The sequence below is a fragment of the Sander lucioperca genome, chromosome 5, assembly GCF_008315115.2.
Source record: "Sander lucioperca isolate FBNREF2018 chromosome 5, SLUC_FBN_1.2, whole genome shotgun sequence".
Taxonomy (NCBI): domain Eukaryota; kingdom Metazoa; phylum Chordata; class Actinopteri; order Perciformes; family Percidae; genus Sander; species Sander lucioperca.
The window spans coordinates 35,356,335-35,374,861 of NC_050177.1; the positions used below are offsets into that span (position 1 = coordinate 35,356,335).

The 18,527-nt window shown below is 40.9% G+C and overlaps 1 protein-coding gene across 1 annotated transcript; it reads right to left on the reverse strand.

The window, feature by feature from the left end:
- Positions 1-2,570: 2,570 nt before the first annotated feature.
- Positions 2,571-17,515, reverse strand: LOC116039024 (A disintegrin and metalloproteinase with thrombospondin motifs 15). Its single transcript, XM_031283778.2, has 8 exons — positions 16,238-17,515; positions 14,216-14,348; positions 11,828-11,995; positions 7,646-7,929; positions 7,379-7,556; positions 6,864-7,039; positions 5,696-5,871; positions 2,571-4,445 (listed from the first exon to the last, which is right to left on the reverse strand). Exons 1-8 carry the CDS (start codon positions 17,204-17,206, stop codon positions 3,668-3,670), a joined length of 2,862 nt encoding a protein of 953 aa, XP_031139638.1. The 5' UTR covers positions 17,207-17,515; the 3' UTR covers positions 2,571-3,667.
- Positions 17,516-18,527: the final 1,012 nt, after the last annotated feature.

Below are 18,527 nucleotides of genomic sequence, written 5' to 3' on the forward strand. Positions count from 1 at the left end.
TGGAATTATTTTCTTTTAGTACATTTCTGTCTTTTTTATTAATGAACATTGTAAACATGTCAAATGGTCCAGACAGACGCCCTTGCACTTCAAATCTTAGGGCGTGACAGCAAAACTGGACTTTTACCAAGTATTTTTAAGACTGCTGTGAGCATGCATATTTTCATCACAGATGTGTTGAAAATGCAGCAACATTTATCCAATAGAATAAAATCAGTCCCTTCAAAACAACAAACTGGAATGCCATGATATACAACAATAGGTGTTTGATTGTGTTTTAGGGAGGATTGTTCCTTTAATTTCACCATGGATGTGTTTCATAGAGAAGAACATCCTTTTTTCTGAAACAGTTCACTAAAGAGAATAAGAGAATAAGAAACACCTGAGCGAATGATCAAACCATATACATTTTGGTGGTTGGGGCAGCATAATGATAGGCTGGCATGTTGCAATATGTCATTAAGGGCAAGAGGTGATGAAGCAGCTATGCAGCAGCAGGACAAAAGACTGTGAAAGTTGAGGCGATGCCACAAGCCAACATGCATTGTATTCATGGAGCTTTGAGGAGGGCAACCGCATTACCTGAAAACAGCGTATTCATTTAACAATATTAATGCCTAGATTATTGTTATGTCTTGTTTCTTTGTCTTAAACCACTAATACGTTTTCTTTCTTCATGCCTTTTGCATAGCCAATGTCTGCAATTGGGAACGTTTTATTTAATTGATTGTATGTTTTAGTCTTTTTGTATTTCTTACTACTGCTATGTATTATGTTGTTTGCTGATTTTTAACTGTGTAAATGCTGCTTAGGTCCTGCCATTGTCTTATATCTTTCTAACTGGAAAGCACTTTGTGTTTTACTAGAAAAGGATTCTATGAATAAACCACTATTATTATTATTATTATTATTGCTAATCTAATCAATTACTGTAAGGAATATAACCTAGTGAACATAGATACTCAGTAGAGAAGTGGCATATGCTACATCTACAGTTTGAGAAATCTAGATCAATACCTTCTTCAAAACTGACAACAACCTCCTTTTTTCATGAAGGCGCAAACTTCAAACCTCAATCGTTTGATCTCTTAGTCTTAGGAAATAGTAAAAAAGAAATGTCCATCACAATTTCCTAGAACCCAAGATGACATCCTCAGATTGCTTTGGCAAGCTGCCAGAGTGCTGGTGTTACACCGTAAACCGCAGCGCTGTGAAGGAAGGTCTGGCAAAGCCAGACTACACCATAAGTAACGAGAGACAAAGTAAACAAACTTGTAGTGCTGTAGTCTTCATGTAACGGGCAGACAGTGTGTTGTTACTGGTATTAAACCGTAATGAGCACAGCAGCATTTAACTGGACCCGGGTGGCATTTGCGTTCACATGCTGTTTAATGTGCTGAGCAGCTAATTAGCTATCTAGTCTGCACACACTGACGTTAGCAGTGCTCTTTCCCCCGAAAATTTTTTGTTTTGTGGCTTGTTCAATAAGCTAAGGTGCAGGACAAGACATGTGTTCATGGTTGTAAGTTAGATAAGAAGAAGACTTTTGCAGGACAGCTAATGTAGTTGTTGATCAGAGTCTGAAGATCTTGTGTTGTGTAACAGGTTGCTGTCTGGCTCAGTGTGACCGTCTGCCATGCCCATGATTGAACACTGACATTAAAGTGCCGATATTATGAAAAAATCACTTTTTCTGGGATTTGGGGTGTTATGTTGTGTCTCTGGTGCTTCCACACACATACAAACTTTGAAAAAAATCCATCCATGCTGTTTAGAGTGAGATACAGTTTCTGAATGTGTCCTGCCTTCAGTCTCTGGGTGAGCTGTTCAAAATCGGCACGGCTTGTGACGTCACAAGCCGAAACAAGCAGGCTAACTGCAACTATTAGCTCGTAGCGTTAGCATGCTAACGCTAATGCTAACGCTAGCATGCTACCTCGTTCTCAATAGCAAAGCACTGCTACAACACACACAAGTTCACCATAATCTACAAAAGAACTACTTACATGTGTGCCCTCATTTAGAAGTCTCCCAGCTAATCCTGCCTTGTAACTGACCGAAGTTGTAGAAACAGCCTCTCTTTTACTGTCTGTGGAGCTAGCTAGCTGACATGATCTACATCTGAGCTACTGGGCATGTGCAGTGCAATCAAAGATAGTACAGAAGAAGAAGAAGAAAAGAGGTCTCACTCTGTAGCTAAAACAGAGACCAGCTGAAAAGAGGATCTGCAGCAGTGAGAGAGAGCGGTGCAGTACAACAAAAATATGGTGTTTTTTGAAAATTAAACCATGTAAACCTATTCTGGTACAACCTTAAAATACTATTATGAACCTGAAAATGAGCATAATATGTCTGCTTTAATGCTTTATGCAAGATTTAATTGGCTCTATCGAAATGTCTCCATCTTGGATTCCAAACAGGATTCCATTGAATTAATGCAAAACTAGGAGGGCGCCATCATAAAACTAAAAATAATTAATAGGCTATTCATTTGTCCCTTTTGGTTTTAGTTTTTTCTCATAGGAAAACACAGGACTAGTGATGTATTTAGCAGATCTGCTACATATACATATATATATATATATATATATGTTGTAGCAGACAAAAGAAGTTCCATCAGAGACGTGTCTCAAAGTACTAAGGCTTTTTGAAAGGTTATAATTCTTTGGCAACAGAACAAACAGGAGCATTACTCGGTTTAGTTTACACAAAACAGACACAGACACATTATGATTGCACCATATAAACAGCCTACATTCACTGGATATAATATGCTAACATCTTAGCTTTAAACTTATTTTCCTCTTATAAAAATTTTTACTTTTTTTGGTCACGAGTAAAATTCAGGAGTTCTTTGATATTGATCAAATTCATAAAGATTGTATCAGGTGCGTAATATATTGACTGTTTTTTCATTTTGTAAGGATATGAAGCTTGTAAAGCTATGATCTAACTCTGACTGGTAGTGTGATTGGCTGCTGGCTTTGATTATTCTACATCAGACAACAGCCAAAGCACTGATTCAAGACAAATTACAAAAAAAGATGCAGAAACTGCATGGACCAATCAGGTCTTGAATGGTGCATGAATGTTACAGTACTGTCTTTCACATTTTGATTAGTTCTTCAGTGAAAAGAGAACAATGTCAATTCACAGGTGAGATATCTGCTTGTGATAACGCACAGTGTGAGTGGTGAGGTTATATCTCACCATGCTTTGTCTGTCTGTCTGGACTTCTCTCTGCTTTTGCAATTTCATCCCACGCAGGTAACTTTACCAAGAAATTATGTTTGTGTGCAGATGTGTGTGTCTCTGCATCTTTCTCCTCTGTTACTCTCTGTATATGCTCAGGCATTGTGTCATCTTTCCTGGTAGAGGTAGACTAACCACAAGTCAAAACTGAGGCAGATGGTTTGACAGTTTACAAGAAGACAGCTTTCATTCTTTTCTCTTATCTAAACTGATATCTGTCTTTTCATACAATAGAGGGAGACCCTCTCTGTCTCCATTGGCTTTCTTCAGTGTAGCAGACGCCCCTTCAGACACAGTCAGGCTGCATTTGAGAGTATTTCCACCCAACACAGCCGTGGGATCATTATCATGCTGATTTGGGCAAATCGTCACTTTGGCTGACAAAAATAAGTCCTTTGGTTGTGTCTCTTCTGCTTTAACATGGCTTCAGATTGCAGAGGTCCAGTTCCTGAGGCTTCCTCCTTCCAGAGCAGTGGTCTCTAGGTAGATTTAGACCATTCTCGGCCATGCAGCGCACTGGCCGCCTTTTAAAGCCCCTTCCACAGGACTTGGAGCAGTGAGACCAGGCCCCTACATCCCACATGGGACATGGATCACCACATGCTCTCACTGCTACAGGCCTGTCAGCACTGTCACAGTCCACTGCAGGACGCCCCTCCATGCTCTGGCACTGCACCAGCCTCTTCTGCAGACCATTCCCACAAGTCACTGTGCACGAATCCCAACTTCCTGTCACCCAATGACTGACCGGCCTCTTACCCATAATCTGCGTCTTAGCTTCTACCCTATTACTGTCCGCCAAGACACTATTATGCGCGGTGTGGCTTTTCTCCTCTTTCCGCAGAGTCTTCTGCTCCTTGCTCTCCTTGGCGATGTAGAAGGAGTAGCGCACCCTGGGAGGAGTCATCTTCCCTACCGAGAGCACCTCTACAGTCAGAGGTTCCTGCAGGGGTCTGGTGGCCTGAAGAATCTCCACGGATGTGGAGGTGCCGCTGTAGCGCAGTAAGCTGCCCTTCACTAGCAAGTCGCGCTCCACGGCTGACACCACGTAGTTGCCGTTCAGCAGGTACTTGCCGTGCCGATTCTTCACTGCTAAGTAGTTTTCATCGCTGACCATTCCTCGGTAGCCACGCTGACGGACGTCAATGTTGGAAGCTCCAACAGGCAGCATCACCACAAAGTTGTAGCCATGACTGAAAAGAAAGTGTGGCGATGTAGAGCATTAATAATGCTGAATGGCCAATGGTTATTCTTTCAAGATGATGGATGTAATGTAACTTGTAAACTTAAAAGCACTTCATGTATTCATAAACATCATCAATGTAAAGGATTCCAGAGAGTGAGTAGATCACAGTGTGTCACTATACTGGTATATTGGTTGCCTCTATTTGCAGATGCTCTTTTGTGCAAGTTCTGACCAGTTCTCACCAATTTCTCACGAAATGGTAAATCTTATTGTTTATCACTTCGTCTTTAAACAGTATCACGTTGTCTAATAAAGTAAACATAGACGATTTCCCACCAAATCAAAGAAGGTTTGGTGGCAAACAATCACGTGTCAAGGCTGAAAGATATTCTACATGAATGTCTCCACTTAAAGGAACACTGTGATATTTTGGGAAACAGTTGTTTGCCTTCTTACCCTGAGTCAAATGAGAACATCAATTCGATTTCTATGCTTGTAGTAGAGAGATTGGGCCAGGACATGGTTAGCCTAACTTAGTACAAAGACTGTTAAAAAAATACACATCTTATTTTCTTGTTAACTTGTTGACTCCAGCCACCAATACATTTAAAAGAGATGCTCCTTTCAACCACAATGTTTTGAATTCGTAAATGTGTTAAATACACAAGTTACATTGTGGAAATTTTGAAAGAGCTTAAAGGCCTCATTAACTTTGTGAGGCTAGCTGTTTCCCTCTGTTTACAGTTTTTAAACTACGCTAGGCTATGTCTTGGATTGTTATATCATCCAGTTTCCAGACCCAGATACAGTCTGCCTAAAATTTCCTTAAACCATTTCTCTTTAGTGTTTAGAATAACTCCACAAGATCCAGATTACTTATTTCCATGAATATATTGGGAACCACTGCACACTTCATGTCAAATGCCTACCTCTAGGCTATTCCTAAAGCTTCATTGATAGTTCTGCATTAAGAGGCTACGGTGGTTATGTGCTTAGGCTCTTTGGGTGCAGCGGCTACAAAAATACCACGTTGGGAAAACTGTGATTTGTGAGCATGGGCTGCTTGTATTTTCTCTTAGATGTTTCTGATGCCATTAGAGATTGAAAAAGCTCAGTTATCTTCTCCTTCCTTACACTAACACACTTCACCAAAGACATTTACACTACAAACCTCTTGACATCAACGTTGACATTCTGATGTGTCCCGGCAGTTTAGATGTAATACTATGTAGTGATGCAGTATGTGCTGATACTTACATAGGTTTGGTGAACATTCCTGAGACCTTCTTGCAGCCCTGGTTGTCGCCACCACACACACCACACTTGTCAAACTTCCTGTTAGAGTCCAGCTTGCCATCGCAGCCTGCCTTGATGCATTTTCCTTGAACACATACAGCTGAGGTGTCAGGAGAGCAGGGCGTCCCATCCACAACCTGCAGGGTTTGAGACATTACATCAAGCTGATCTTAAGGTGGATAATATGAGCAGGAACAACAGAGGGAAAGAAAGAGCAAGACAGAAAGTGTTGCCACATATACGATCTTCCATAATTACATACTTTATTCTTCTTTCTAAACAAACATAATGAACCAAAGAGCTACATAAATAGAAAGTCGCAAAGAAGCACCAGAGGGAGTGTAGTGTATCCTTTAGTGTAAACGAGATGTTGGCCTGTATTGCTGTTACAAGCTTTTTTTCTTTTCTGGTTGCATACATAGTTGCTGACAAGCCACAGCTGTGAAGTGATACTGTCCCTGCATGTTTCCCTTCCTCGACGCTCCATCCATCCTGCTGCAGCAGCAGCAGCAGCAGCCACTCTCTCTACTGCCACCAACATATCACCTTTCAATGCTTTGTTGTGGATAGAACTAGCCGTTACTTCTTGCATTTTGAATAAGGGCCGAATCATACCGAGCAGTTACACGGCAAACCTTTGTGAACAGAGAGCTGCTAAATATTATATCTAAATGTTTCAACTACACCTCCCATGAGGTTTTGACGCATGATGAGGTGTTCAATGACACAGAGTTCAGATTATATTAGCAATTACAGGAGTTGATACCCATTTATCTCAGAATATTGACAGAATTCCCCAAAGTCACGTCTTAGCGTTTTAGACAGATCTGAGTGCAGCAGGACTTTGGTTTTTATTCATAGCATGTACCATCTACAGGCTAAAACAACAGCTAGCAATTATTAGGCTCAAATCATCCTCCAGCGAAAGCAATCAATATGTAATTTGGCTAGTTGTAGTTTCTCTACTTTATTAACACAGGTTGTCTAGTAAATATATTGTATTGTCTTGTAGTAATTCCATTTTTTCGTGATTAGAAAAAGAGTTAATTATAGAAGATACAATTGGATGGTGTGGTTACAATCAGGAGGAGTGGTTAAGTGAATATACCAAATCCTAAAAGCTACATACCTTTGGAGCGAGGACATAGAAGTACCCAGTTCCATTGGCGCGGCAGATAAGCTTGCATTTGTCTTTGGGAGAGATGCCCGAATATTTAGGAACCCAAACCACAGAGGAACCTAGTCTGTTGGTGTTCAGGTTTAAGCCATTAAATGCCTCACACTGCTCCTCACGGAAACTCTTACCTGGAGATGTAAAAAGAACCTCAGATTAGTTGACAACTACTGCAATACTCTTGACCTTATAGAATGTGATTGCAGTTTTGCAATTGACTGTTCACTAAGCCCCTAATGGATTTCACTTCTGTGCATTTTATGATGATAATCGTGGCAGATTTGCTACTTGAAATTCTCAGTCAACAATGGGTCCTTGAACTTAGACAGAGGTAGACAACAGCAACTTCTAATTTCTAGCCAGATTTTATCAGCTGTAGCTAGTGAGCTAATTAAGCTAATGGTAACTCCATGGCCTGGTTACAAAACGTGTCTTCCTGTGTAAAAATACTCAAACAGAGACTAGTGTACCTGTTTCAGGACAAGAGTTGAAGTTACAGGAGCGATATTTGATGCGAAGGCCATAGCAGTATTTGCCTCCATTCTCAGGAACAGGGTTGTCACACTCCCTCTTTGCCAGCTGAACTCCTCCATCACAACTTCGGGAACAGTCTCCAAATGCTCCCCACTTCCCCCACCGGCCATCCACCTGGGACAAAAGAAACACAAACACAATGGTACATCAACATGTAATAAAAAAGATCAAGCAGGACAGGGTTTCTTTCCGCACTCTCTCACCTTGATGTGCATGGTGTTGTTCTTATCAGTGCAGGCTCCTCGGTAGCAGACCTTGCCGTTGCCACAGCTGGTGCCGTCCGCCCAGGGGAAGTGTCGGGTTTGGCATACCAACTGGCCGCGGGCCTTCCCGGTGCACCACAGCTTGGAGCAGGGCTGCATGTACGGGCAGGGCTTGGATCCGGGGCCGAAAGCAAGCTCACACTGGCGGTGCAGGCTGTAGCTGGAACCAGGCAGGTTGTCTGAGAGAGACAGCTGCCTTTGAGGTTGGTCCAACAGACAGTCTCCTACAGAAACAAACAAACAACATTGCAAACAATCAGACCGCAGCTGCATTCACTCACAAAAATTCACTTTAAACACAGAAAACTTAAAGCTCCACTAATTGATATTTTTGTATTTACAATGGGGAAAATTACTACGTGTAATATCTAAGATGTTGCTTGACAAACCCACAGAGATTCCTCATCAACTCTGCAGTTTCCCTCAGCTCGACGGAGTTCATCTTTCAGCTCATTGTTTTGGTTTTAAAGTGCTCATATTATGCTCATTTACAGGTTCATACTTGTATTTAGAGGTTATATCAGAATAGGTTTACATGGTTTAATTTTCAAAAAACACCATATTTTTGTTGAACTACACATTGCTGCAGCTCCTCTTTTCACCCTGTGTGTTGATCTGTTTTAGCTACAGAGTGAGGCATCTCACTTCTATTCCATCTTTGTTGGGAGTCGCACATGCATAGTACCTAGGTAAGGACTACTACCCAGTCAGAAGCAGAGTATGAGGGCGTTATAACGTGTTACAAAGTGACGCACGTTCGTCACGGAAGGCTGGACTACAATACCTATAACGTGCACAAAAAAAGATATATAACACAATAAAGGAAAGGAAAAAAGCCAAAAAGCATAATATGAGCACTTTAAGGCTTGCAACTTTACTGTTGTCATCATAGACAGTTAAAGAAATGGACAATGTGATGCCGTAGATTTCCATGGAGACCAGTGAAGTCTATATGAAGCACTTTTCCAGCGTTACTGCGCAGCCTCCAACTGAGCTTGACGACGTAAATGTGACATGAGCAACCTGTCTGAAAGTTGTAAGTCTTCTGGTAGCTGTGCCAAGAGAAATCTCAATCATTCCCAATCTTGCAGAGACGGAGAGCGTAGGTATATGTAAGGAGATAACATAGGCACAGGCTAATTATTGCTAACTAAAATGCTAGTTAACATTAGTAATTAAACTTAAACAGCTAATGTAAGTCGAAACTGCCTGCGAGCTTCTCCTGTACTGTACGGTAATTCCTCTACTATGCGACAGTAAGTCGCGTGGTTATGACACAATCGTTAGCCTAATATTAAAAAAAACGTCTGCTACGGAGCCATAATGTGAGATACAAGGTAATGGAGCCTTTTATACATTGTCGTGTTTCTTTAGAAATAAACAATGGACAAATAGAGTCTTTAAACGCTTCAGATGTAAAGTTATTCGCTGTCAAAGTGGCGCCAAAATGAATGGCAGTCAATGGAATGCTAACGGCGGGTGATGGCTTGTTAGCAACAAAATGGCGCCATAGGAGGTACGCTTTGTGGACGCTCGCTTACCCCCTTGGTTGTCATTCAGTCTCAGCGCTCTCATCAACCTTGTTTCAAGTGGCAGCAGGCAGCTGTTTTCAGTGCAAAGCTAATGAAGCCATTTAACACTACCCGCCAGCACCAAACAGCAGGCAGACAAAGTTAGCGACAAGAAGTTGATGGAGACCAAAACATAGAGCAGCTAAAGGAAAAATCAATATCAGACGTATGTTTATAGTGGACAGGAACATGAATGCTGCTGTTACTCTGTCTAGGCAACTGTTTGCTAACACATTCGCCATATCAACCTATTGAGGTGTTAATATGTCAATGTTTTTTTTTTATAGCTTGTTGCACTGCAACCATATGGCCAATAAATCAACCAATGAAGCTTTAGGGACAAAAATCTAATTAAAACAATGAAATCAATACCATGGCATTTTGTGATAATTTGACTGATGTGATGAAAATAGTACTTTTTATTTGCTAAATTTGTGGTTAACCAAATATTTCTACACTAGACCCACGTAGACTCCTTGTTAGTGAAGTCAGAATTAATAGAAACTGTGATTCATCAGTCCATGAAACTGAAAACAATATATCAATCAACTATAAGAGTAAAACAAACTTTGGTCATCTTTAAGTAAGAGGAACATATGTACTGTATCTATCATCTTTCTCGTATCAAATGTCCCTGAGAAAGAATGATACTGTTTAAAACTGTTATGCATTGCAAGAGTGCTCTGGTAAGTTCATGTAAGGCAATGACTAAATGTTGTACAAAGCGTCATAAAACTATGGATTAAAGCATTCCAATAATGTTTATGAAAGAGCTTAAAACTGTTAGTACGGTTATGTTCAATAACTGTGTCTTCAGTCTGTACAAAAGCAGACTGCAAGCTGTCTATATGAGACAGTGCAGGTACCAGATAATGTTAAGATTGGCTCATGAAGAAAAGACAGTAGTGTTAGCTTTGGAGTGTTGAACTTGGTAAAGACTAATTTGCTTATTACAGTAAGTGGGCTGGTTGCGAGGAGGTAATACATTGGTGTGCTAATTCTGTCTATTACACAGAATCCACTCACAGGCACTTACAGGAGTTTACACACAGACAGAAAAAGACTTAGCATAAGGGAGCTACTGAGAAGAAACAGCCAAACGATATTATTTAACTTATGAATGGTATATTGAATGTGGATACTAAAAGTGGCTAATGTATGTCATCATCGGCATATGAAATAAAATCTCAAGGAAAGATACTTCCTCGTATACACAGTTTCTTCACTGGGTAATGTTTATTGCACTCTTATTTCAAGTGTAATTTTGCCATGAAGTGTTTCACATTTCTGCATTTCTTGTAGATACATTGTAGTCTATTGAGGCTAGTGAGGATCTAGTATGTGCTAGTTCTACAAAATAATCATCTTTCTGGCTTAAAAATCTGACATTTAACCTACTTTTATATGCTCTCATCCACCACTGTAGTATATACTTTATATCTGGATGTGACAACATCAAAATATAACAAAATGTCCTCAGATATTACATAAAGAACATTTTCTACCATTTTTTAGCTCTGATTAGCATATAACAAGGAACTCTGTTAGTCTGGCATCCTCAAGCACTTAACTTCCCAAAGCCTTGCTTAAAGCTATGAGGACTCAGCTGGGTGCTGCATCCCTTCCAGCTTGTTGTTAAAACAGGATTTCTAGCCAAAGATCCAGAATTCTGATCCCATGTAAGGTAATTTAGCATTGGTTTTAATGTGCTATGGGGTGGATTATTCAATCATTTCACCATTAACTTGTCTTTTATGACATGACATGACAACTACAGGTGTCCACCAACCAAACGTTTTCTTAAAGCTGCATTCATTTTTTCTAGTTCCATCAACCTTCTGTTTTGCACCTAATCAACTCCCAGGAAGGAAATCTGCTAAATTTTCTACGTTTGCCAGCTAATCACTAAATTTGTCGTTTCATGTTTGGTACAGTAAGTGTATCAGAGCTTTTTTTATTTATTTATTTTTTTAGCAAAAACAGCTGTCTACTGTGGCTGGAAACAAAGTTGTTGAGAGTGCTGTGACTGAACCAAAACATTGAAGTTGTGGGCCAGAAAACCGAAACAATGAGCTGAAAGAAGCTAAAACGCTTTGCAGAGCTGAGGGAAACTGCAGAGTCTGGTGATACGTCTCTTTGGGTTCATCACTACAAGTGATCACTTTTACATTAGGCTACACATTTATTTACAGAGTTATTTACTGTGAAGTGTGTTTAAAAGTGTTGAAGTGTGTTGACCCTCGATATATAACTACTTTGACTTTTCTATTCCAAGATCCCATTTTGCGAGGATTAGGTACAAAAAAACACTCAAGAATAAACACTCGCTTAACAAAGAAAAAAAAATATTTTATCCAAATAGATACAATAGATTTTTTTTTTTTTTGAAAGTTGAAACTGATATTGAAATTACAAATGTAACCATGACGAACTAGAGCCAAGGTCTGTTATTGTGGGCGCAATTAGATTACAACCAGCTGAAAGCATGAAGCCTGGACAGAATTAGTGGTCCATCTGAGTCCAGAAACATATACAGGAAGTGTTTACTAACCATGACCTCTGTCCAGGAACTCAGTAATGATGGCTGCGCTGCACACAGACCAGGGCCTGCTCCTGTCGATCTGAATCAGTGTGGGAGACATCATGTGGTTGTCCTTTAGTTTCCCAAATACCTCCTCACACGCCTTCACATTGTCGTGGGGCATGTTGAAGACGTGGCCTGAGGGATGAGGGTAGCGTGGGAAGAGAGACAGAAGGTTATGCCTTTGTTAGCGTTAAGTAGTTCCAATATTTTAAAACACAATAAGCAGTTAGTAAGAGTTACTGGGCATAATTCTGTATCTGTGATGATGAAAATATTACCAAAAAAGAGAAACTTTTTTCCAGACATCACAGCACACATGTATGTATAAGGCAAAGCAAACTAAACTTGGACTGATTTGAAAGCTGATGTCATAGCAGACAGGAATGCAGTTAAGCATGGGAATATACAGCGTGGCTTACATGTACGTCCATGTTCTAAACCAGGCCTGACAGGGGAATTTAGTTCCCAAGGAAATCATTTAATTCCCTAAATATGGACATGCAGAACATTCCAAAAAAACAAAACATAGATGTGTTTCCGCGTATTCAATCATGAGACAGGACCATTTCGAGGGGAAATTGTGTAATGAGGACAGTGTAAACCAATGCCTCTCTTGGGGCCTCAGGAGTTACTTGTGCATCTGGTTTCAGGCATGAGTCTTGCTTCTTTTACATTCTCAACCACTGATTATTGAAAATGTGAAAATATGTAATTTGTATTATTCATAGGATTTGCCTTAACTAGACAGTTTTAGGAGTTTGTCAAACTAAAGTACATGCAGTTCATATATCACCCATTAAATGTCATTGAAAAAGCAGGATTAGCAGTGCTCCTTTTTTATGTTCACCTTTGACAGGTAATTTTAAGCTGCAAAAAGGAGATTACATACATAATATCAGCCTAAATCACAGATAAATATAAAGAAATTGCATCGTGGTAGATTAACCCTATTTGTCAAAACTACACCATCCACAGGAAGTGATAACTCAAAACTTCAGTATAAAGTCAGAATTCAGGCATTCTGGTTCACGAAATACCTTCTCTGTGGCCTAGCTGGGAAACAACAGCACACACTTACCATGAAACAGCTAACATTATGCCAATCAATATTGGTTCATTTTAGCTAGCTATTTAGCAATGCTAAAATCCTTGATGCGAATTGGAAATAAAAAGAGTGGGTCAGCATTCTTAGATTCGTATTAATCTCATATCTGTGGGTTAAGTAGGAAGCTGGAGCAAGGATGTGGTTAGTGTCTCTAACACAAAGAATCCAAACCTGGCAACCTCACTGTGACTACAAGACTTTGGGAAGCTGCGCACAGTTACAATATGTAGCAGTTAAATGCCAGGAAATATTTACAGCATGTGACATTTTTCTTTCTGCACAGGTTTAGCAAAAACGTGCAAATTAGTGTATCCCTTTCTTACAGTCCTTATGCTAAGCTAGGCAAACCATGCCCTGAGTCTTGTCTTGCTCTGTACATGCACAATCATGAGATTGGTATAAATCTTCTCATCTCATTTTCGGAAACAAAGCAAATAAGTATTTCACAAAAGGTTCAACTATTCCTATGCCATTTCCACGGCAACTAGCACAATCCACGTTTAATATCGAAGATCATATATGTGAGTGTATGAGTGTATGCTCAAACACAACTAACGCTCATACCACACACTTATAGTGGATTTGACATTTTCGCCTGAAATGCAAAGAGTCTCCTAAAGAGCAATGAGTGAGGGCTCTGTCCAGAGAAAACTGGGATGGCCAGTGTTATTTCCTTTGCTTCCTTCATCCTTTTTCATGCTTACATTCTCCTTTTCACAAAAGCATCCCAGACAAGCTGGAATGTTAAAGATAAGTGTACATGTGTTAGTATAATGTTATGTGAAATAATTCTAGGGTGACTGAACTTCAGATTTTTCTGTTATCTCTCACTTTCAATTTGCAGCTGCCAGTGTACAAAGTTATGCTGTGCAGCTGTAATGTCGAACATGCATAGATCTCAACCTTGGCCCAGAGACCTGCTGGTTTTGATTGTGCCAATCTAATGAGGGACTGATTTACAAACAGAACATCAGGTAAATGCAATTAAATCACTGCTATGATTGAAACCCAGCAGTGCACTGGGACTAGGACAGCCATATAGATAATCATGAAAGTTGCAAAGCCCTCTGGCCAGGCTAGTTTCTGCACTGATTATGCGCGTCTTAAACCTGACTGCAAAATTCCTTTGACATTTTAGGCTTAGGTTATATGCAACTCTTGTGCATTAGCATAAATCTAACATGCATAATGTGAGTGTGCAATCCCTGATGATGAATGTTTCTCACAGCAAATACAAACAACTTTCTTACCAAGTTCATGGGCAGCTGTGAAAGCGGAGGGCAAGCCATCATCTTCAATGACGGAGCAGCTCCTCTTCGGGTCACACATGGTTCCAACATCAGCCATACCCAGTGTATCACAGGTTGTGGCCCCGCAAAGATCCTGGTGACACAGAGACATGTTAATTGTAACACGCCTTTTATTTCATTCTCATAAAAATCTTGGAAAATCATATTGAACTTGAGCCATGTTCCAAACATGTTTCTGTGGCTGTGCCTTGAGCTACAGGATGAAGAGACCATGAAGAGCACTAATACAAAGCACATGGGTTTGTTTATTGTTTCTCTGTTCTGGCTTTTGAATATGTTGAAGCAGAGGGTCAGGGGAGATAGCCCACCACACATTTCCTCTTGGTGTTTAGTTAAAGAGGTAAAAAGAGAGTTTGGAAGGACAAGATGAGTTCCACCTGCAGCACACAGCTCAGGGTGAGTAAAACCATGACAAAAACTCCATGATAGTCTTATCTTTACCAGTGTACCACTTAATCTCTCACTATCTCTTCTTTTCTCTATATTGTACCTCAATTTCTGCTAATTGGCTATATCTGGCTGTATCTGGCAGTCTGCGGTGAAAGCCGTTCTTTTTATTGTTACAGACATTCATGATCCCCAGAGGATGAATCCTAATGACTTTGTTGATCCCCTGATTTTACCTTTAGCGCCACCATTAGGATGATAATTTGTTTTTCTGGTTAAAATGTCTTGACAACTGTTGCATGGATTGCCATGACATGTGTTACAGGAATTCACATTTCCCTAAAGTGTTGATCTCCTGAATCTTGCGCCATCATCAGGTGCTTTGGTTTATAATCAAATACTGCAGGTGACTAAAACTTATTTTGTCTCTGATTCAATATTTCTCGGCAGAACTGATGTTATTATGTTATATACAAATGACTTCCCTGTGCTTTGGTAGTGTTCAGAGTAAACACTAAAGTGGAGGATGAACTTATTAACCCAGTGTTACACTGAGGCCCAGTGATGCCAGAAGCACCCTCTGCCAGCCATGTGTATTCCACACCACTTGCTCTCCGTAACCTATTACAAGACTTTTTCCATCTCAGCAGTTGCACTCATTGTGCCATACAAGGACAACAACATCGGACCTGGACTTTCCTACATATAATTGCCCTCGGTAAATAAGGGATCTTTCCCCAGTGTTGGGGTGACTTTTAAATCGTTTTGTCCTTGAAGTGTTTTTGTATGTTGCTATGGAGTGAAGGAGAGAGGACATGTTTCAGATGGCCAGCCAGAGCCAAACTGGACCTAATGGAAAGCAGGCACCAATAACCAGGCATCAGAGTGGGCGAGACAGAGAGAAGTTAGTGACTGTGGAGAAAGATTTACTAGGCAATGGTGGCAGCTCTGGTGGCCACATGGGATTATCTGGCAGCTGTGACCAGCAGAATGCTTTAGATAGTGTCAATTTACATCATCTTGAATGAATGAAGAAGGAATTTGGATTCTAATTGGATTCTTAAAAAATGGTCTGATCATCATGAAGGTGCCTTTATAGGCAGATAGTGACCCAGTTCTTATTCTGTAGAAGCCGACAGAGGTGAGGTCTTTCATGGAAAGATTTGGCTCAGTTGCTCTTTTCCAGTGACTCATTGAACTAGAAGAAATGGGACTAGCAGGGCTGTGCGGTTGACAGGCTGCACCAACACACAAGTTAATAGATGAATAACTGAACGGGTACACAGAGCACAGACCTGTGTGAAGTGACAGTTAATATTTCTTGTTGTAAAGTTAATACAATTAACTTCACTGAGTAGTTTTGTGTCTCTGAGAGTATGGGAGTTCTGGTTCACCTGCAAAAAAGACTGAAAGAGTGTCCCTTACAGTCTTTTACATGTCTGTGCCCAGGGGCCCATTTTTGTCTCATAATTCACCCATGCACAAGTTGTGTTTGAGTGCAACATTACAATCCTTACACCACCAATGTGATGCATTACAGCTGGGTTTGGTGCAGCTCACTCCTCCCCTGCTTACCTGTTTGGTGAACAGTATGGCAGTGTCCCAGTATTCTGGGTGCTTGTCGCTGTGTTTATTCAACTTCTTCTGCCAGGAGCAGAAGTTGCGCAGAGTCAGGGCTGCATTACTGGAAACCTTGGGTCCCTTGTCAGCTTCATTTATAACCATGAAACCCACCACCACTATGTTTATGGAGTTGAGAATGCTGGGGTGCTTGTAAAGCCTGGCTGCTACTGACATCAGGGTCAGGAGGTAATGCTTTAGGTCATCCCCGTGAAATGTAGCCATAGATTCATCTGCCACCACCAGCACCTCCACAAACCTGGGGATGGAGGCAAACCTCTTGGACCTCCCCAAGGTTTTCAACACAGTTTCAGTAATGCCATCAATCGCCAGTTCACTGATGTGCTTGTATTTCTCCAGGGAAATGTTGAAATTGGTGTCAGGTGCAACTCCACACCTGCTGGTGAAGTTGCCGCCTGAGTGCGTAGCGCGTCTCCGGCGGCGGATGACATGCGTCCTGTCGAAAGAGTTTCCATATCCAGACGCGGCTGCTGCGTCTTCAGTTCTGGTCTGGCTGATGAAATACTCCATGCCGTTATAGGAAAAACCCCCATGGAGACCTTTACACAGGCTGAGCGCGGCGTAGGAGTCCGGTTCGGCGTTGACATCCCCGGAGTAGAAGCATTCCCGTAAGTCAGCTGTTGCAGAGGCGTTAGATGCTGAGGAGCCGCTTTCAGGCGTCAGGCTGCCCGGTTCAAAAAAACTGGAATCCGGCGTAAGATGGAGGTAAAGTTCCTGGTTGAATGCACTTAGTCTAAAAACTATCAGTCTTTCAGTCATCTGCTCCGCGCGCCGGTGCAGATGCTTTTCATGCTTTTGATGATCCACGCGAACAGGTATGCAGAAATCTACCTCCATGCAATATGTTAGTTTCAAATAAAGTAGAAACTTTGTGAAAATAATCAAAGAACTAAGCATAGCCATATTTGCTCCTGCTCAGGAAATTCTACTCAGTAATTCGGCTTCGGTGTTTGCATTCAATAAAGAAGTTGTGCGCAATTGCACAGAGCGCCGCTTGTGTCTTCAGAAAACTAAGCACCCGCACTGCCTTCCAGCTTGTTTGCCCATCTTGCACCGTTTCCACTCTGGCCACCAACTTATCTGAGCTGCTGAGCTTTAAAGTCGTGCATATACACCAATGATCACTGTTAACTGAAATCTGGGTACGTGCGCAAGAGAGAGCTCATTGGTCATGCGTCTCGGTTTGTGGTGCAGACCGCAGCCACTTGTAACTCTCCAAATATTATTGTTGCTGTACAGCATGTGTGACAGGAGCTGGAGCATCATCCCCCCTCCCACCGCCCAGACTCACTGCAAGGCGGACAGACAGGGAGCAAACACACAGCCCATGGTTTCATTTAGAGGTTTTTGACATTCATTTCAAACTAATGCGCCAGCACCATAACCTTCTCTAACTGCAAACCTGATGATGTAACATAATTATCCACAATGTCTCCGACAATCTCCATTGTCACTTCCCTTCCCTTCTACATTTTTTATTTATTTTTAACACATTAAATGAATACAGAAAACACCAACATACATGAGAGGAATTAGGGCTACGTTCACTTGAACACATTTATTTTTCTGTATATCATCATGCATAAGAACAAGTTTAAAGACACGTGCAAAGCGAAATGCAGGCAAAGAACGACACCTGTTTGCACTTGAAGTTAACTGGAGCGTCAGTGCGTCTAAGCGCCTGAACAAATGTGTTGTACTCTGGCGCCACCTGACGGCAAATGGGTTAAACTGCACCTCCATGATTACTTTTATTGTTTAAAGAGCTGGCATTCTCCTGGCACATAGTCTTAATGAAGTGCTTTACATGTTGCCTGGCGGAACATGTTTTTAGTCTTGGAATACAGCAAAAGCCTTTTAGAAAAGCCCTCTATAGCATCATGAATAAAATGCTCCAATTAGCAGCCGTCATAACCATGAATACAAAAAAGGTTTCAACTAAATACATAAATAAAAATGCAATAAATGCAATTTTAAAATTGGACATACTGGGTTGTTTAAACAGGTTTATTTGAGTCGTTGCTCCTTTTTCATTGAACCTCTGTTTGCTTGATCTTGATATTCAGAATTATTAAAAAAGTTTATCTGCAGAATATATATGGTGCAAAACCGCATAATTAAATAGCATTCTTCTTCCTATAGCTTTACTAATTAAACATGATTAAACATTGCTCAGTGTTTGCTCAGCCGTTCTCTGTCCAGCGGTGGTCTTTGTGCAGGGATA

Coding starts and splice junctions, on each gene's coding strand:
- LOC116039024 (XM_031283778.2), bottom strand. CDS start 17,206: ATGGCTATGCTTAGTTCTTTGATTATTTTCACAAAGTTTCTACTTTAT. Junction 11,996..14,215: donor CACAGCTGCCCATGAACTTG/GTAAGAAAGTTG, acceptor CTCATCCCTCAG/GCCACGTCTTCAACATGCCC. Junction 7,557..7,645: donor ACAACACCATGCACATCAAG/GTGAGAGAGTGC, acceptor CTTTTGTCCCAG/GTGGATGGCCGGTGGGGGAA.